The following is a 20,354-nucleotide window of genomic DNA, read 5'->3' on the forward strand; positions in this document are numbered from 1 at the left end:
TACTCCAGCTAAAATAACCAATTATCGTGCTTGTAAATTAGCAGGCATTTCTTAGCATACAATTTAGTAGTTAAATTTTAAGAACAAATAACAAAATCCTCAAATCTGACGAAATACATGGAAACTGCCTGTAATAAGAATGAAAAGGGAGAGTCCTTACTTGTGATCCATTAGTCTGGTTGATAACAGCACTGAAAAACAAAAGAAATTTAAATTATCAGATCAACTGATTATTTTTTTTTGCAGGCTAGCAGAACTGCAAGGATTTTCAGAAAGAAAAACAAAAGTCTAACAAAGACCTTTCCAAAATACTTACATGTTCTCAAAAGAAAACTTATAAACTTTTAGGTTAACTCAGTTGCCTCATTCTAGGTAGCTAAGAGCTATCACATTGCTTTTCACATGTTCAAACTGCAGTTTATCTGGAATTCATCTTTTTTTTCCTCTTCCTTTCCTAGATCAGTTTGGTTAAGAAAGTCTTCCTAATTCAGCAGTGAAGTACAGCACTTCTGAAGCAAAACTGATACAGTTTTAGTTAAAACACCCAGCAAACTGTGACACTGTCAAACCCCATCTACACGCTATAGATATGTTTGTTCCATAACTGGGACTCTTCAGGTTTAAAGTTTCACATCCAAGTTTATCAGAAAAATTCATGAGTTTTCTCTGCATACAACCTCTAATGGATTGAATTACTACTTCAGTGTCTTAAAAGCAGCCATTCAAAATTATGCGCACAGCAGCTCAGCACAGCATTAATAGTAATTTTATATCATTAAATATTTAATATATTTAATAAATTAAGACCCATATCCCTATTCCTGATGATTTCTGAATATGCAAGAGACATTTCACATTTCCACATTTTTATGAGACTTAAAAGCATTCATGCCCTGCACAATAAATATGCATTATGAATCTCATGCAAAGCAAGCTTTTTTTCCCCAGACTTCTAACCTTTTAAGAAATTATCCCAGTCTCCCACAACTCATTAATCTTTTGATTTACAGTCTGAACAATAGCTATCCAACCTGGCAAGTTGACAACTGAAATAGATTTCTGTATCTACTTCAGCAATTCTTTAGAATATTTTTATTTAAATACCATAAAGTCGATACCAAACAGGCTGCTCCTTGCCCAGTTCCCAACTGGGCACTTTCTCTACTGAAAAACCGTGGAGGTTACTACGGAATAGCTCACCTCCACCAGAAATATTAAGGAATGCCTTCTGGTTACTGCATTCCCCAGTGCTGAGTTAACACAAAAGAATGGAACAACATACATCTTTCATGATGCATTTCAATTAGCAATGCTCGAGCGTAGAGTTTCAGAAATGGCATAGATTGCTCTGGAGACTTAACACAACAGTGCCACACCTAGGTGCAGATCAGAGGGCTGCCGCTCTTATCAGGAGGAGAAACTGCATATGAAGTTTCTGTTCCCACTCTTGGAATGACCTAAGCAGCATGAAACTCACAAAAGGGGATGACAACACAGCATGACGAGAGTACTAATTAATCAGTCACGTTCTGCATGCGGAGATCTTTAGTGCTTTAATGATACACAACGTTGAAGAGAACTTTCCCGCTCAATAGAGGAAGTTGCAGAGACACCAGCACTGAACCAGCTCCAGCCTTGCTCACTCACTTCCCAGGCTTCTCCCCACCTCATACAAGAATCAATCCTGCTGCTACACATAGAAAATGCATACCTGTTTTAAGCCTTTTGTTCTAAAACATTATTGTGGCATTCCTTACTGCTTAACATATACAGATGCCTCCTTTTAAAAAATAATTTGGTTACAAGTTATCATAGCAGTGTTCACAAGTTATTAGGGCAAAGGGCAGAAACCAGAACCAAGTGATTCAGCGCCTTCACTACCAAGTAACTCTCCCTAGCCTGGTTTCCTGTCTTCCCTTAAGGAAGGGTATGAAGTCTGTATAATTCAGTTTCATGTGAGTATTTTGCATTGCAACAGCAAGTAAGAACCTACATATGCAGAAAGACTTTAAGCATAGCAATAAAAAAACAAAAGTCCTCTCTTGGTCATGAATAATTCACTATATATACAGAAAAACAAATCCACATAGAAAAATAAATGCAAGTGTAGCACAGAATACAAAACCATCAAAACTTCTCAAACATTTATTTTATCGTATCTTCCCCATCTCCAAACTTCACTTGATTATGTATTTCAGTGACACAGCCAGAGCAGGCAGATCTCGGTAAGAAAAGATCCTCACATATTTTTTACCCACTCTCTTCACATGGCATCACACAGAATTACAGCTCATATCCAGCAAGAATCCGTTAATCATAAACAAGTGTCTTTCCCTGCTAGTAAGCAAGTCTGGCAAAATCTTCAGCATGACAGCAGAGCAGGAGCTTTAGGTAAAGCAAACAGAAAACCCACAGCAAAACCACAGGTGAAGTTAACACTCTCTGCAACTAACTTGTGTTTTGCAGAAACATGCTCAAGCACAGGTGGCAAACATCAAAGAAATTTAAATACTGGCATGCACCTTACCTTGTTTCTTCAAGTTTAGCAGAATGTGCTGCAAAAATAGGAAGTGTTAATTAAAATTTAATTTGTAACTGCGTTATCAGTTAAATATCAAGTATAATACTAACAAAAATAGTTTAGCACTACCTAAAAGTAGGTAACTGAAAGAGTAAGAGTTGCACATATCCCATGTATGTGTGAAAAACAAAACCCTAATCTGGAAAAATAAATTAAAAACTTTGAAGAGCAAGACAAGGAGTTGGATTTAAGCAAGCATCTGAATGCATGCATGGAGGTTACATCTGACCTATGCAAGAGTGGGAGTAAGAGATAAGGTGAGTATTTCATGTTGTCAGGCTGTAACAACAGAGGGCAAACTAAAGGACAATGAAAAAAATTCAGTGACAAAAAATTTCAAACTTGATTAATAAATTTAAAGTATTATCATCAGTATATCTCTGTTTACTGGATCCAGGTTTTCCATCTTCATACAGAGACCTATTGTGCAATATTTACCTGTGAGGCAAGCTAGAATGACACACTCTGGACACAAGCTTTTTCTAATGAATACATGTGGTGTCCCAAGTAAGTCGAAGAAAATCAAGAGGAAGGCAAACTACTACAGAAGAATTGAAGGATATGACTACTTGATTCTCACAATGGATTATACTCAAATTTGAAGGTCAATAGTTTACCTTTCATTTGCAGTGTTCGTCTTGAATATCTCTTGCTGGGCCTCCTTTCAAAGGATGCTGATCTCCTGGCTTTGTTGGTCTTGGTGGTTTGATATTCTGTTTTCCCACTAGCAATGTCATGTAGAAGTACAAAACAATACAATACATCACTTACTTTTAATAACAAAATAGAGACGCTGCTCATCAACACATCACATTTCTATTTTAAATTCACAGCTCAACAATCTCATCCCAGCTCTATTAAAAAAATCTCAAATCTAACACCTCGAAAGGCTTTTTACAAAAAAGGGATGGAGTTTTACAAACTTCCTATTTCATCCCATTGTCCTAAGACAAAAAGCTGAAGCAATGACACCTTAAAGATTAAGCTGCTGAAAAAGCACATTTGTCTTTTGTGCATTTCTGTGACCATGCCACTTGGGAGAGGTTGAAAATTCTAGGTGAGGGCAAAGCTTAAGGTATCTTGTCAAAGGTCATGGAAAAAGATGGTTACAGGACTAAAACCAAGAACCTACACGCTCCCACTTTCATGCAAGACCTCCCCCCTCCTCCCCAAATTTGGCCAGACTCTGCCCCCCAAGGCAAGAGCCGCCTCATGTTCTGCTGACTCCTTGGTACCACTGATCCTTTCTGAAGCAGACCAGATGGTATTGCCTCAGTTCCTGGAAATGGAAGCAAAGTATATGCATGCTGTCTGGGGTGGTCATGCTCCTCCCCCTTCCATATGTTCTCACCAGCTCTGGTGAGACAACGGACAGCATCCTGCAGGCCAGTCTGGGACCACAAGCCATTCAGAAGTCTGTAACATGCACTGGTAGTGCCTAACGTGGAATGGGCATTATTCAAGGCTTCTGAAGGACCACTCATCACTCAGACAGGAACTCAGGAGTCAAAAAACGTGCAGTGTCACAACTGTGCAAGTCAACGGTCCACCCTCTATGGGTAGATTTAAAAACAGGTAGGCTTTCAAGAGGAAGTGTTCTATAAAACACAATTTACTATATGATATGTAAGTGACATCAACCTTGAGAATCCTTTGGTTTCCTACTGAACAGACCAGAGTCACCTAAAGAAAATCAGAAAACGCAGGGGGAAGATCCATGTGATTTACAGAACCAGGAATGCAACTACTCAGCTTGTAATTTTCACTACTCTACACATCCCAGGTGAATAAATACCAAGTTCTCTCCTGTTTGCACACATAATCCAAGAAAAGCAAGACATGACAGACGATATGTGCTGAACAACACATGACACTGACCTGTACCGGAACCGGGATCCTAACCGAATGAATCCTGACCGGCTTGAGTTCTTTTGGACAGGACCACGGAGCCGGAAGAAAGCGTGATGTTCCACTGCACACTTCCACAAGTGTTTGCAGGCTTTGGGATGATCCAGTCTAAAGACAAAAGTGTGCTCCTGCTCCTTTCCCTTAAAACACACAAAGCACATGGATGATTTATGAGGGGCTGAAGTCCAAGCTACAATTCAGTGCAAGTGAAACAAAATTTGGGTTTTATGAATACTGAATTCTGTGTTTAAAAAAATATTTAAGGCAGAAAAATCAACCTTTTCAGAAGCTTTTATGAACAACTGCTACATTGTCTCAAGTTGGAATGGGCTAGAGCCCATATATTTAACGAGTCAAACCTCTGAATAACTACCAATTAAAGACATTATTATAATAGGAAGGTATTTCTCAAGGAGGCTAGCAAGGTCTCGCTTCCAAATCTGATTTTCTCTAATTACAACTGCTCACATATTTTATAATCTCAGCTCTGAGATTTCTTCTCATAGGAAGAATTCTGGCATCTGATTAAGGGATTAGTTCCACTAAATGTGCTACCTGGCCATTTTTTAAACTTTCTTGCCAAACAAACATATTGCTCCCAATTTTTCTGGCTTACACTATTTTCACCAGGTTTTTCTCTTTTTAGGGGTTGGGTAAATTTAGGGGGGGAAGTAAAATAACTTTATTTTATACTTAACTCCCTTCATTCCCTTCCTCCTGCCAAGTAACAACCAAAAATATTGCAAGGCATCGATGTTAATTCTCAAAAGTTAAATATAAAGAAAGAGATCAGGGGTATATTAACTAGTACTTTATAATCAAGACTGAGATGTAACTAAACAGATAGTTATCTACCTGTTCATCATCTTCAACAACAACTAGCGTGAGTTTGTTCTTCTTGAAGTCAAGCCTAGTTATCTTTGGCCTGCAAGATGAAGAGAAAATACAGGTTATGTCTAACACTCAGTAAACCACCGAGAGGTGTGTTGGATGTGCTGGTCCAAGACCCTCTCCCAAATATTTTTTTCTGGTTACATTCATGCAATAGGCCTTGATTACATTGTAGATACCAATGTATTACTTCAAAATTTAACACTTAACAAGAAACCTTGATGATAAGAAGTCAGCAACTTCTAAAGAGATAATTTTACTGGAAATTAAAAAAAAAAATAATTACTTGAACTGAAATCAAATGCCACCCAAATATCGCTCCTTGTCTACTCTTCCACAAGCCCACAAAACTAAACTCAAAAGACACAGAGGCAGGCCAAAATAATTCTGCTTCATCAAAGAAATGTAAATTATTGAATATAACACAGATCGATTCCTACGATGACTCTGAGAAAATCCCAAAGGGAGTAATGTGAACACGACATGACACAAAAATGCAGCCACTTCCCCCACGCCCACCTAAAACATACCCAGAATTGATGGTGCAGGGAGAAGACACCGAGATAACATCTCTGCTACAAAGTGAATGTTTTACTGAGAAGTTTATAAAATTGAACTGAGCTAACCCAAACAAACTATTCATGCAATAAATTATCCTCTCATTATCTTCTTACTCACTCTTTGTATACAGCTTTGAAAGACTGGGTAGTAATTACAGTATAAAGCACTTAAATGCCTGTGTACCCAGACCCAAACCTCCCTGTTCTCTATGTAGTGTAAAGCCCTGTAAAAATTCACCAGAATTCCAGAAAAACTTGGGGTGTAATTCACATATTTGTCAGATAAAGAAGCAAACTCATAAAAACTAATGGAAGTTGTCTGTCCCTATATAGAGATTTGGTAGTGGGGAGATGATGTGTGTAGTACTTAGGTGGGTTTTTTTGTTTGTTTTTAGTTAGTCCTTATTGATGGTGAGAGAGAGACATTTTCTTAACAAAAAGCCTGCCCAGGTGACATTACATGTAAAAACTGCACCAGTACTACTGCTTCTGCCTCTTTGTCAAGAGTAACACTTGGCTAGAATGCCTGAAGAAGCTTCATTTCGCTGACCGGGTGCGTACTCTATTTCCAAAGCAATTTAGTATGAAATACAACAAACAAACAATAAAAAACCCAGAAAACATCCCAAAGTTATTCTATCTTTTACTTGCCTGTAGATTGTTACACATACACAGCCCACTGTAACATACCAAGAATATTAAAAGAAAGAAAGACGATTTTTGGACTTCATGAAAACATTCACAGGCTACAGAGTATTTCCACAGGTACCTATAGTATTAAGGGTGCTTTCTTATCCCAAACGATATTCTTTTTAATTTTTTATTTGCTATTGCAAAAGAAACAGAAGAGTAGAAATTTTAAATGTTTTAACATACAGAGAGCTTACCAGAAAAACAAACCAATCTTTGTGTCTCCTTCAAAAACAAGAACTCCTGTAGGTGTGAGTCCCAGGCTGTAATCATTGCCGTCTCTTGCCTGATTGCCACAAAAAAGAGGTTATGTTCATTTTGGTGTTTGACTCCTTCTCCAAATTACTCCAGTGATTAATACAGCCTACTTCTCCAGCGTTACAATCAAACATGTATCTGCTTATTTTATACAACAAAACTCTTGTGATTCAGTGATCTTATGCAATAGATTTTTCTTGTTTGCAACTCTTCAATAAGGCTGACTGAAGTGGAAAATTAAAGTTTGTTGATTTGTATGTGTAATAACGACCTCCTTGTGCAGTTCTCTGCACTTCCTTCTCCACAGGAGATCTATGTTTACTTGTACTTTTTCAGCTGGCAGTTGACTGGGCCCCAGCCAACTTTAATTTAATTACTATGATTTCCACATAGCGCTCAGTCTACATACAAACTGTAACACCTATTGCCACAGCGATCACATATTTAACGCAGAGCAGAGATGTTTGGACTAAAGTTAGACCTTCTAGAAATCTGTACCACAAAGTGGTTTGCTGATGCAAAGCCAGACCACTTGTTACACCATTTACAATATTTCTTCTTGGCTCCTCAGAGCAAAACCAGTGTTGAGAAGTGGGACAAAGCTAACATCACTACCAGAGGTCACCACGCTGCGGTTAAACGTACCTTGACTATGTGCATGTCTACACCATACATTTCCAGCCACTTAGCTTTGTTTAAGTAGTTAGTCTCAGCCTGTGCTGGCGTTTGCCCCCTGAAATAAATGTTTCACTGTTAGGTAGATGTCTGAAAAAGCACAGAAAGGAAAAACTGGTATGTGAAGAAAGAGGAAAAGGAATTCCCTTAGAGTTTGTGAGAAAGCCAGACATCACTAACACTTGTTTGCTTTCATGAACATCAAGGTCACTTCTCTAAGTTTTTATCTGAAACCGCTGCTGCAAAAATTACTGCGTTTCAAGATTCTGCAACCTCATCATTTTACTCACACCTCTGGAAAGAGTAATTTTTCACTTCATATCCTCTTACAAAATAGGAAAGAACCACATTAGAATTATGTTTCTGAATGAGACCACAGAACAAGCATCAGCAGCATCTTTTTTGATGTATTCTCTTAACAGAAAAATCAGTGTGAGCAGCTGGTTCGCAAGCATTAGAAGATCTAGTACCTGCACTCTTTCCACTTCTCAAAAATGGCTAGTTCCATCTCTTCAGTCTGAGTGGGAACAAACCTGAACTCAGACACCAGTTCAGGCACATGTTCAGCAGGATCATAATCTCCAAGTTCAGCTACAAAAGAATATTATAGTCAAGCAATGTTCCCAGTACACAGCCAATATTAACACAAATTTTTCCAAACTTTTCTAGTTAATCTAAAGTAAGGAATTTCTTTGCATTTCCCCTTCTCCTCCAGTACTCCCAATATTTGAAATGTCACCTTTCGTCACAGGGAAATTAGGGACACTGAACAAATGGTCATGTTGTCTGCACAAAAGCTTTGCATTAATTTTTACAAAGTGCTATTGATACGTTCATTAACAAGTTTCCCATACATGGAAGTTACCAACAACCTTGAAATTCACTTTTTTCTTTTTTTGCAGAAAGTTTTCAAGTTTTTTCACTTAAGTCTCTACTGAGACAACAGCTACTAAAGTTACAATGGAATTTTACCTTAAATTACTATAACAAAATCTCCTGAGCTTCAGATAAAGCAAAACCAACCTTCACACTTTTCATAAAACTATCTGTCCATTCTAAAAATTAATTTCTGGTTTTATGACTAGAAATCCCCCTCTCCTGCTGAAATGACTCCCTGTCAGGGCACAGTCACGCAGCTGTAACTGGCCTAGTGGGTCAGTCAAATGGCTCATCTAGTCCACTGCTGCATGCTCAACTGCAGCAGCAGGAGATGCTGTTGAGAGAGCACACTGGAGCATAGCCATCAATGGGTGTGCCACATGAAAAGCACAATCTCCTTTTGCCACAAATGCTAACAAGCCCAGTTTTTAAAGACCCATTATGCCTCAACTGCTAAAACTCACAGTCATAGACCTTTATAAAAATGTCCTGATTTTCAGAGTCACTAGGCATTTGCTCCTCCCACTAATTCCCAGCAGCTTCTTAATGTTCAGATCACGTAAAAAAAATTAGGAATAATTCTGTAACTTGGACCTTGGGTGTGTGATACAGGCCAATTATTGTCCTGCCTGAAAAAAGAAGTTAGAGGTCTTTGTGTAGGAAAAAAAATAGTGACATCTTTGGGAAGAGATGGAAAAGTCAAATAAATACACAAAGTATTCCATAGGTACAAAAACTATAGGTGATCTAAGAACCTGTTCCTTGGCTTTCTGAAGACTGCAAGCATAAGAATACTTTTCTCACCCCTTCCTTTTTTTTTTTCTTTTAAATGCTGACTGCGGAAGTCTGTAGTTCTATAATAATTTACTCCCACTAAAACGCCTGCCTCTGTTGAAAGGAATGTTGTCAAAGCCAGCTTAGGTTCCAGCTGATTTAAATAAAAGTACACAGCTGTCAGACAGTAAGATTAAAGCCCTGCTACGGGCCTCAGTGCGGAGACAGGAAAGAAAAGACCAACACAAAAAGCAATGGATACATGGCCTAATTAGATCACTTTGTTTTTCAAAAAACTTCACTGCTGAACACGTATCTTAAGGCTCTTACAATGCTAATATTTTTAACTATGGAATGTATTCTAACTGTTTTCCTTCCATGCAAAAGGCAGGTTAAAGTGGCAGGTATCTTTACAGTTTAATGTCAACTCTCTATACCTGCACTTTAGCAGGACCATTAGTTCCTGCCTGAAATATGTTTTGAGAAGTATATGTAAGATAAAGAATTTCAGTGATTTAAGTCCTTTTACTTAACCCCTGTAAAATAAGTACAACAATGCACTGGTTTAAAAGATAAAATGTGCAAAGAATTTGTGCTGCTCAAACACGCGGCACATCTCTGAATTCCCTCTTCATCCAAGAGGGCTGTACACCGGAGACACGGGTCACTAACATGCTTCTACAAATAAGATAAAGTCAGAAGTTATGGGGTTTTTTAATATACAGGACATTTCAATTGGAGTGCAGAACCAAAATAATTTTTTACCCAATTTACACAACTAAGAAAACACAGGGCAGAAATTACATGATATAAAAAAGCAAACTGAAGACCTGCACAAAAGCACCCAAGAAAGTTTATGGCAAAGGTTTTATGTTCAGAATCTCCTTGTTCCATTTCCCCAGGAATCAAGTAATTTTTCTATGTAAGCTCTCAACAAAATTAACATAAGAGAGAGCTGTGCTTCACGCTGGATTGCTACACCTGGGCAGAACCCATTTTCTGGGTGTAAAGAAGACAGACTAGAAGAGGCAGTAAACAGTCTACACGACACTGTTCATGCAACTTCATCCTTCCCCACTGGTACCTACTCACCTTGCATGTTATAAGCTGCCAACTGGACGGCTGTGTCAAAAGGACATTCCAATCTGCAGTAAGAGAAGTGCATTGTTAAAACCTTCTCCTGACATGATTTTGCAGACAACTTACATACCTGATGGTGAGAAACTACAAGTGCTCGGGATAGGGAAGTGCAAAAGGATTTTCAGCAACTTAACAAGAGATAAGCACTACAATACTTAACCATTCCTCTGCTGTTACTCATGCATAGAAGGGTAATAGTTTAGACAGGAAAAAAAATAACATTACACTACTTAGCAAAACTTGCACAAATATAAGTTTAGGAAGTCCTGTGCTACACACACTGTTTAAAAGGCTGTTTATTTGGATTACTTACTTTCCACTAAGAATATCCAGTTTGAGCTGCAGAACAAATAAATACCTGTAGGATTAAATAAGAAAGGAAAGTCATTGATTGGTGGTTCGAATGTGTCACTTGGCAAACAGGTGAAAGTTAGAGCCTGACAAATAAAAACATTTTTTCTACTCTTTTCATGGGTTATCAAGACTGAAAAAACTGCACTGTGGTCTTTCAAGGCTGTATCAGTTGGGTTTGTAAGCTTTACACATTTCAAATGAATTAAAACCAAAACTACAAGTTGTCAGAAATTGAACTACAGCATTGCACAGAAAAAGAAATATGATCCCTAAGTAAATCTTATTTTTTCTCTTCTGATCCTACTTGGGCAAAGAAAGCCTTGCATCTTCTGCATTTTCTTCATTATTCATAGACATGCGGATCTCATAAGAAAATGGGAGTATTTTAAGGTCTCTCAAAAATAAATGTTCCTAATCCAGTTTGCTTAGGTAAAATCTAGCTCAGAAAGCTGGCTGTAAAGTGACAAAAAAATAAACAGCAGCCTGCAGCCTTTTCAACTTGTTTACTCTTCAGAGCCAGCTTGCCTTCCTTTGCCTTGCTCATTCAGTACTGTTCTTGCTTAGAAATTGGGCAAACATTGAATACAAAGCTCTTAGCCCTTTGGTGTGCAAGCCAATCCTTCCGATCCAACACCCACAGAGTGGTCCTTTCGCTGCTGCACCATGGTACACAGCTTTCCTTTACAAGAAATAGTCTCACCAACTAAAACCCTGGCATCCCTGAGAGCATTCAGTTTGAATTCTACTACAGATGAACAGAAGCCTTACACACAAAGCCAAGATGAGGCTTCTGTTTCAGCATGTGCCTATGTCTCCTCCTACTCACATGCACAGACACGAAACAGATGCAGGCATTTTTTTCCTGCAGGTCCCTTAATAAATCCACAAGTACTCTGCCGAACAATTATCCAAAGTCTTTTGAACAAGGGCCCCTACACTGGGAATAAATTTGTTTGGTACTGACCCTAGATATCAAAAGAATGAGCACAGGCCTCCAGTGTATAGTGGGTGTGACCAGTCCGTGCTTATCAACCACGTAACACTCGCAAAGAATTCAAGCGTACTTCCCGTGCTTAGGCTGTGTTACTTGACCTCTGACTGGTGGCATCTGATGGGAAGCTGTCAGAAAATGCGAACAAGCTGCACGGGTGGAAACTGACAAGGGACCCCCCAGGTGTCCTGCCACACAAAGGAAAGGTGGGACACCTTATAACCCATAGCGGAGCTCCCTTCTCGCTGCTTCCGTAAGGCATGTGATTGTCTTGAGACAGCAGCAAGACTTGCTGCTCTCCTGCTCTGGGGGATTAGTGAAGCAGACAGACTGGGTTTAGAAGCCCTGAGGTTTCAGGTCTGCCATGCTAAAACCTGCACAGCGAGGTCTGACTGGCAGAACTCCGGATGGATGCAAATGTTTCAGAGTGGTGGATGCAGATGTGGGTCTCAATTTTGCTTATGGTTACTATTTTTAAAGACAGTTAAATGTTTATTCAGGAACATGAATGGGGAGGTAAAACATTCTTCCCAGATCACCAGGAAAACATTAAAGAGGAGCAGGTTACCACATGTAAGTATGAAGCTGCACAGGGTACATATGGCTATAAGGAGTAATGCTACTATAATCTTCCTGGTGGCGGTCCCAGGGATTTGGCTAAAGTGCAGATCGAAGACACAGGCATAAACCTGAACAACAAACAAATGCACTTCACACTATTACAAACAGCCAAGGGTACAAAGCACCTACAGCTATGAAAAAAACCCCAAACTTCATTTTCTCTCCAAATGTATCATCAGTAGAGGTGACAGTGCAAAGAAACACTGCCTTTTACAACAGATTTATGCTACTGACATATGACAGTTTGTGCTCTCTTTCAAAGCACCCAGAGTATGTCTCTGTCCAACATGAAATGCTGCATTATGAACGGATTTGTGGAATGCCTTAATCAAAAGAAACTGCTGAGCACCTGATACTACAATCCTACACATACAGTACCATCAACTCACATCTCAACGTACAGGTAAAAGAATATTTTCCTCTGTGTAAGTTCTGCAAAGACCATGGATGTAATGAAAGTTCACTGAACTTATTTCTGCCAAAGAGAAGCTCTAACTTATAATTCCATGTTTTTCTGTCTAAAGAGGCCAGATGGCTGCAAACAGTTGAAACTAACTGCAGCTTAAGAACAGAGAAAGAGAAATGAGGTCTTTTCTCCTCATTTAAAACCTCTGTCCATTGTCTACAAGGCACTCTGATCAGTTGCCATAATCACCTAATGAAAAATGGTGCATCACGTAATATAGTAAATATACAGATTCCATTATATTATAGCTCATTTGTTTCGTGAGAGCTACATTAGATGCATTTACAAAAAGCCAAGTAAGCAAGGAGCTCTAAGGAATTCTACAAAACACCATGCAACTGCTTAAACAAATACCACAAAAACATTTTCCTGGCTGTATGTGGGTACGTCTCACACACAAAATCCCTCTTACCTTGTTAGCTCTTCACGTAGATTGTTGGGCTCTGACGAGTAAAACTTTACCCGAAAATGCAGACAATACGGTGGGCCAACTGCAAAGCAGAATTCATTCAAGTCAACAGTAAGTTACTGGGTGAGGCATCCTATTTTTTTACTACACAGAACAACATCACAAAACGTTGACTGAACCTGGCTCTGTCCTGCCACAAGGTCACAAAGCAGTAATTCCTTTGTGTGTGTGAAAAGCATCAGGGTGAAAGGCCGCTTCGATATGCGCACAAAATAGTTGTGTATGTTAGAAGTCAATCCAACAGTCATACCACATTAAGTTGATTTGCCTCACCAAGAGCACACGAATCTAGGTTAATCCCTATATTTAAGGACTCTATCCATCACCAAGAAAGCTGTACATCTTTGCTCTGCAGTTGACGGAGCCCCCAGGCACGCTGCTGGTCTGCGTAAAGCCTTTCTGGGGCTCTGGGAAATACCTACTGCTGACAACTCAGGCCCCTTTATTCCACAGAAATTTGGACATATTTAACAGACTTTAGACAGATTTAACAGACTCTTCTGTGGAAGAAGCATCCTTTCTAGAAACCAAACAGTTAATTCAGCAAAAGGATGGATTAACAGTTCTTTAAAAATGTGCAGTGCTCTGCTGATTCTTGCATCTGACAGGAGGAATTCTCTCTCTCTCGGTGCCTCCAAAACCTCTGTTGTATTATCTCAGCACCACAAATCCCTGAAGACGTCCCACAGTGGAGAGCAAGGAAGCTGCTAGACAGAAATCAGGCGATGTCACAGCTTACCCAAGCACACACCACTGAAACAGCCAGGCCACACTAAACCCTTGTGCAGCACATAAGGACCTGGTGGACTCAACACAGATCCAGCCATTCAGGACTGCCTTGAGGGATGGAGGCTTCAAGACAAGTTTTTCTACAGTCAGGATAATGATCTATAACACTGAAACATCTTCAGCTGCCTTGACTCCACTTAAACTATAATTAATGAGCCTCTAACATGTTTAATTAAGGATCTTAGACTAAAGTAATATGAGCTACAGAAGGAAGAGGTCATTAAACAATCAGCGGCATGATGCCAGGCTTTTTTCACAGGGTCTTGTCACCCCTCGAAGGACACTTCTCCCCACCACCCATTTCAACTCTGTGCCACCTGTATGTTCAGGATGAGATCCCAAGAGGAAATGGAAAGGACACTTACTTTTAACTTGCTTTTTAATGCTTTTCGTGTTGTCCAACCAATGCTGAAAAATAAATTGCTTGCATTAAATCACCAATTAAAAAAAATCTCACAAAAAGAAGAAAAAAGAAAAAACACCACTTCTCATTAGAGAGGGCCATCTCAGAATAACGATTAGTTCATTTAAACAATCTAATCCAAATATTCACAATGGCCTAAGTGCTCACCAAAGATCCTTTCAAAGTCTGTAATGTAAAATGCCCATTTTGAACAACAAAAACATCTTGCTGTACCTTATTTAATCCTAATCTTAAAGAAAGCATTATCTACTTTTAAAAAAATGCACTGACAAACCACTTCACTAAAATTTTCATCCTGTCCAAACAAACAAAACACTTAATTCACATCTTAGTAGGTCAGCCAGTGACAACTTGCCAGAGAGGCATAACTCATAGCTGGAGACTCTGGCACTCAGTTGTGTGTGATGTTTACTTCGGGTGGAAGGGGAGAGACTAAATAAATATTGTTGGCTTTCAGGCATTTTCTTTAGATGACTCAAGTGTAGCGACAGCAAAGCTGTCACGGCTGAACTTAAGGGTCAACTCTACCTAATTCCAAAATCTATTCACGTGTGACGTTTTAGCAATTGTCACAAAGGAGGACAGAAGTTACTGCCTCACCTACTAATGCTAATTATAAGCTATTTACTAGATGCGAAGTCAAAATAATGGCTTCACTTCCACTGCATACCACAGCACATGAAAAATAAGCTGTAGATAGCAAGCAGAGAGCAACATCTGCATGTATACACCATGCTCCCTAAAATAATTGCATGAAGAATTTATACCAGAAATTAAAGATAGAACTAGAAAGGGAGCTTAACAGCTAGCGGTAGAGACCTACTTTCAGGTGGTGTGCATAGTGAACAGCTCCCTCCTCCAAAGAAGGTGACTCAATTAAACAGTAAACACCCTATTCCACGTCACTGCATTGACTCAACAGCCAGAGCAAACTACCTAGCATACCACGTCCTGCATGGTTCACAATGCCCAGGTAACACCACCTCATTTCATCAATCCCAAATGTCACCTTGCAACTAATACAGACGAATTACATACTTAGCAACACTCCTTCCATTAAACTATGTGCCACAAAGTTCACACTGGGCCCCGTGGAGGACAGAATAGCAGCAGGGCTATGAGAAAGAACCGGTATTTTCAGGTTGCAGTGCCAAGTGCACACACATTCCTGTCTTCAGAGCAACCCTGCCTTCTGCAGAGAGTGTGTGAAGTCAGCCTGTAATGCAGCGAGGATATGCAGTGACTGATATATTAGCTGCAGAGCAGAACAACTGAACCATCTACTGCCACTGAAAATGCTCTCACTGGCTATTAAAACAAAGCAGCTACAGAAAGTGGTTCAAAATGTAGCTAATACTTTTAAAATAAAGCAAGAAGCTTAAGGAAGAATGAAGCAAATATTTCAGGTCAACTTTTCTTACCCTATCAGTGAAATGAAGTTGAGCAATTTCGTTTCTTTAGAAAATTATATAATCTCTCTTCCTACTCCATAAACTCCCTGGAAGAGGCAATTTACTCACTCCCTCCTCCACCATAAAAACATAAACTACCTACTCGGAGGCTTGCAGGTGATTTAGATACAGGAATGGCAGAGTGCACCATTTCTGGGCTCCAGGACTGGCTGTGCACGCCTGTTTCATCTCCCTCCTGTTTTGTCTCATCTCCTCCACATTCCATGGGAAAGCAACCAAGAGGCCCACAACAGGCACTGATAGTGTTTTAACTCCGCTTGGCTCTTACCACCACTGCCCAGGAGAGCTCTGTCTGAATGGTAAGGGTGTGTGTGGAGGAAGGGAAACAGAACTGCTTTTAAATATAGGGGAAGGACAAGCAAACAAACAAACAAAAAAATCAACAACAAAAATCCCAACCCCAAACCAAATGCACTGACACACACAGACATCAGGAAAGATAAGATTTATTCCAAGTGATTAAAATGGAATTCAAATGGACCTGGCAAAAAGTTTACATTTTGGTGAGAGTTTGCTCAGCTGAGTCTGCTGCTGAAATCCAGATAAAAGTCTGCTAAACAAACAGCAATGAGGACAACAGACTGGACAGAGTACTAGAAGTCTGAACTAAAACAGTTGGCTGCTTCAGGAAAAAGAGCAGCAACATTTCAAGCAGGAAGGGTAAATCAGATTTTCTTTTAGTAAGACGGTGGGGCTAAAACTGGAAGGTTATGGAATTAAAGGGTGCATACTTATACATGGTGCTACACAAATTATTTTCAGCATCAAGCACTACACTAGACAAAACTGCCAGAGTAGCAAACCAATACACTGTACAATTCCATTAGGAACAGCAAGTATTTGATGCTTGCAACCTGTAGGAATTAGAAATTTGCCACCTGTTCAGTGTCGCATGCCTCCTCTCTAGAAACATCTTTCCAGCATTGCTAGAGGGAAAGCCAAATAGCCCAAGAAGTTAACAACAATCTTCATCTTTTGTGTCAGTGGGCAGGCTGCCCTATTCATTGCCAGACTGAATCAAAGCTACTCAAATTAACAATAGCCTGTTCCCTGGGCTGCCAGATCAGGTCAATATATTGTGGACAATCTTGCAAATAAATCCCTTCGCCATCTCTTGCCTCTTAGTGAGGAGTGGGGGAAAATCTATTCCTAATCATCAGACAGAAATCACATGAAAACAACAATTCTTTCACTGTGCTGTTTCACAGGCTTTTAAAAAGAAGTCTGTAATTGAATCCTAGAATCCAGAGAGCCAGGAAGAGTTCATATTCATCTAGGTTTGGGGTTTTTTTATTCACCCAGTACATCACAGACTCAAACACCTAACTCCTAATCACTCAAGCAGCTAAAAGAATGAAGCAGCTGTGCTTCAGTTGTTCAAAGTAAATCTATTGAAAACACATACGTAGTTAAAACAAGCAGAGAATTTATCAAATTTTATTTAACTGTAAGTTATCAGTTTGCCAGAGGTCCTGTATCTTCAGATGCAAGTAGCTAGTAAGGCAATATACTCAGATTTAAATTGGGTAGCAGAAAAATTACCTCATCAGAGCCACTGGACAATTCTATTCACAGTGAGGACTGGATTCTGACACTGTTCATTTAACAGGTCTCTTGAATAATCTTTGACAAGTCACTTGACTGGTCTCTGCTTTTGTTTCCAAGTTTCTGCTAGAACGGGCCAGCTCCTCTTTGAAAGTACTGCTGCCATCCCAGCAGTTCTTCATTTCTTAAAGCAATTACCTCTAGCTGTTGTGTTCAGCTCTTCTGGCAAAATGGAATCTCTTCTGCTTAGTTATACAGAGCATATCATTAAAGTCCAGTTTACAGAGATTGTTATCTCTGCTCTGCCTCCTGTCAGCCACACATAGTTAAAACATGGAAGCAAACTAAGTTTAAAAACACTTGTAGCTGGTAGATTGTGTAGTATCAAATGATCAGTCAGGTGCTGTCTGCACTGCAAGTAACAATTTGCTGGACAAAAGCAAGCCATGAGGCATAACTGAGACAGAAAAGATTAACCCTTATTTCCCCATTTCAAAACGAAATGATGCTATTTGATAACAGAACAGCAAGAGAAAAGAAGTTTACCATATAGATAGTTTCACTAGTTACAACTAACCCTGTTACAAGATCTTAGCAGAACATGGAAAAAGCACATGGCAGAAAGTGATATAGGATACCTAAAACATACAGATTTCTATTTTTTTCCTGAAGCAAAAAGATAAATACAATGTAGCCATTCCCTATCAATACTCAACACTGCAGACTGCACACACTTAACATAGCTAACGTGATTTTTATAAATACAAATTGGTATGCAATGGGTTGTCTTCTGAGTTCCGTTGGTAGGAGGCATACATGCTTCTGAATGACATTAGTGTAATGGTCTTTTCCTCCTTTGTTTTAGGCATCTCTGTTCTGCAAGAGGTTTACTTAAGACTGCTTTCACTACTGGAAACTGCAGCCCAGCAGCTAATCCCGCTAGGCATGAAGTTTACTTCAGGTGCTGAACACAAATGGTTTTCTCAGAAGAGAATGTTCTCTGCAATACAAGCTAAGCATAAAACTCCACTGTGAAGCCATCAGGGTGCAAGTGTGCTTTGGGGTGGGTAACACTGCAAAAAGCTGTCGGCTTCTTTCAAAGATTCAGCTTGGGGAGTCTTTTTGCCATTTTTTACATGAAAAAGAGGACTTTTGCTGATGGGAAAGTTGATGGCATTGGCAAAGGAAAACTTTCTCCACTCTGTAAAACAACAAACAGACAGGCACAAACTCTGGTTTTGCTCCTTCTTCTCTGCCAACAGCTGTATCAAGAATTTTCACATGACTCCATGTGCTGGGTTCCTACGGACAAGCCTTGGGTAATGGCAGCCCAAGCTGTGACAGGAACAAGTCAAAGACAGGAAAGGAAGAGACATCACCACTGTAATATGTAAGAGTGCTCAGAGTGGAATTAAACTTGGGGTCTCTAACATACCGCAGAGCTTCTGCACAGAATACAACTCAAAAAAAGGCAGCCTTCTTACAGCATTTTTATCAATGTTAATATTTAACTTTTAGGAGGAAAAAACAAATAGCAAAAAACCCCCAAGGAGCACTGCTACTCACCGCCACTTGTGCGGAATCCATGAACCTTAATCCAAAGTAGTCACTTTCAATAAGGTCCAGATGGTACATGATCTGTTCAAACAGGAGCTGGCCTTTGGCTTTTTTCTGAAAATAGAGAAGAATTTAGTACTTAGCAGGTAGATTTACTGTAGCATCTACTGTCTACCAGGCATATTTTTACATCGTAATTCCAAAAGTAAGAGAATTCCAAAATGAAGCTTCAGAAAACAGTGTGGAAATTATTTTTTTTCCCCTTTCATGTTTCTGATGGCTGTTTTTTTTCTGAAAGGGAAACGTGCACCCCACAAGAAGCACACATCATATCCTCACAGGACTTGCATAATGTCCTTCTTTAGGAAATACCGACATTGACTCGCACAACACAGCGTTAAAACATCATTTTACCATTGAGCCTTTTAGGCTTTCCTTATCAAAGCTCAATACAGCTGGAAGTAACAGCTAATACAACTGCAGTGACTAATGTGCTGGAAAGAATTTCCAGGCAAAGTATAGCAAATTGCTCACGAATTTACTAGGGTTTGGTATCTAGGCAATTCACCAGTTTTGAAGCAGGTAGCAAAGTATATTGAATTAGGATATAGCATTCCATTAGCAAGTGCTCTTAGCAACTGACAGGAAACAGTCTGGGGCAAACAACTTTAACAAACAGTACTTAGATAATGCATTCGCAAAAGTGAGTTTATAAAACTCACATGTAGGTGGAAAAAGCCACTGCAAAGGCTCATGCATAATTCATGAAAAGACTTCACTGTAGCCCCAAGTAAACATCATTTTTATAGTGATGATCTAAAAAATTAAACAGTTGTTTTTAAAGAGAAGGTACATAAACAGCACTGGGCAGTTTCTACACAACATACATTTTTCATGCTATGAACTTCTTCATGGTAACACACTAAAAGAAGAGCTTAACAGTAATACCTGAAATGCCTAAAAGTAATAAAAATACATTAATAAAGTAGCAGATCAGAAGATCAGTATCCAAGGCAGAGTGTTGAGAAGTATTTTTAAATGTGAAGAAATGCAGAATGGATACATGCTTACTCTGCATCAGTTTAAGGATGTCTCTGTTTCCAGAATGCTCTCATCTTGCAATCTTTTATCTTAATATTTATGCATTCACAACTTGATAAATAGGTTAACTTTCTAAGCAGATTTTAAAGCAACCTACTAATTAGCAGTTAGTTCACCCCTCAAAATTCAGCCAGAATTCTTATTCTCAGAAATAATCTGGTTTAATTACTGAGTTATATCCATGTAAGAAGAGAAACATGCATAATTTT

The 20,354-nt window shown here is 39.2% G+C and overlaps 1 protein-coding gene across 1 annotated transcript in view; it reads right to left on the bottom strand.

The window, feature by feature from the left end:
* Nucleotides 1-20,354, bottom strand: part of EPB41L5 (erythrocyte membrane protein band 4.1 like 5) — a 52,425-nt gene that overhangs the window by 21,719 nt on the left and 10,352 nt on the right. The window contains exons 3-15 of the mRNA XM_084264481.1: nucleotides 19,054-19,158; nucleotides 14,412-14,454; nucleotides 13,201-13,279; nucleotides 10,670-10,714; nucleotides 10,309-10,361; nucleotides 8,034-8,154; nucleotides 7,534-7,621; nucleotides 6,828-6,916; nucleotides 5,345-5,414; nucleotides 4,460-4,629; nucleotides 3,199-3,305; nucleotides 2,528-2,555; nucleotides 161-191 (exon numbers count right to left, since the gene is read on the bottom strand). Coding sequence (XP_084120607.1) covers nucleotides 161-191; nucleotides 2,528-2,555; nucleotides 3,199-3,305; nucleotides 4,460-4,629; nucleotides 5,345-5,414; nucleotides 6,828-6,916; nucleotides 7,534-7,621; nucleotides 8,034-8,154; nucleotides 10,309-10,361; nucleotides 10,670-10,714; nucleotides 13,201-13,279; nucleotides 14,412-14,454; nucleotides 19,054-19,158 — 1,029 coding nt within the window. The remainder of the gene's footprint in view (nucleotides 1-160; nucleotides 192-2,527; nucleotides 2,556-3,198; nucleotides 3,306-4,459; nucleotides 4,630-5,344; nucleotides 5,415-6,827; nucleotides 6,917-7,533; nucleotides 7,622-8,033; nucleotides 8,155-10,308; nucleotides 10,362-10,669; nucleotides 10,715-13,200; nucleotides 13,280-14,411; nucleotides 14,455-19,053; nucleotides 19,159-20,354) is intronic.

Source organism: Gallinula chloropus, assembly GCF_964237585.1.
Source record: "Gallinula chloropus genome assembly, chromosome: 5".
In the NCBI taxonomy this organism is placed as follows: domain Eukaryota; kingdom Metazoa; phylum Chordata; class Aves; order Gruiformes; family Rallidae; genus Gallinula; species Gallinula chloropus.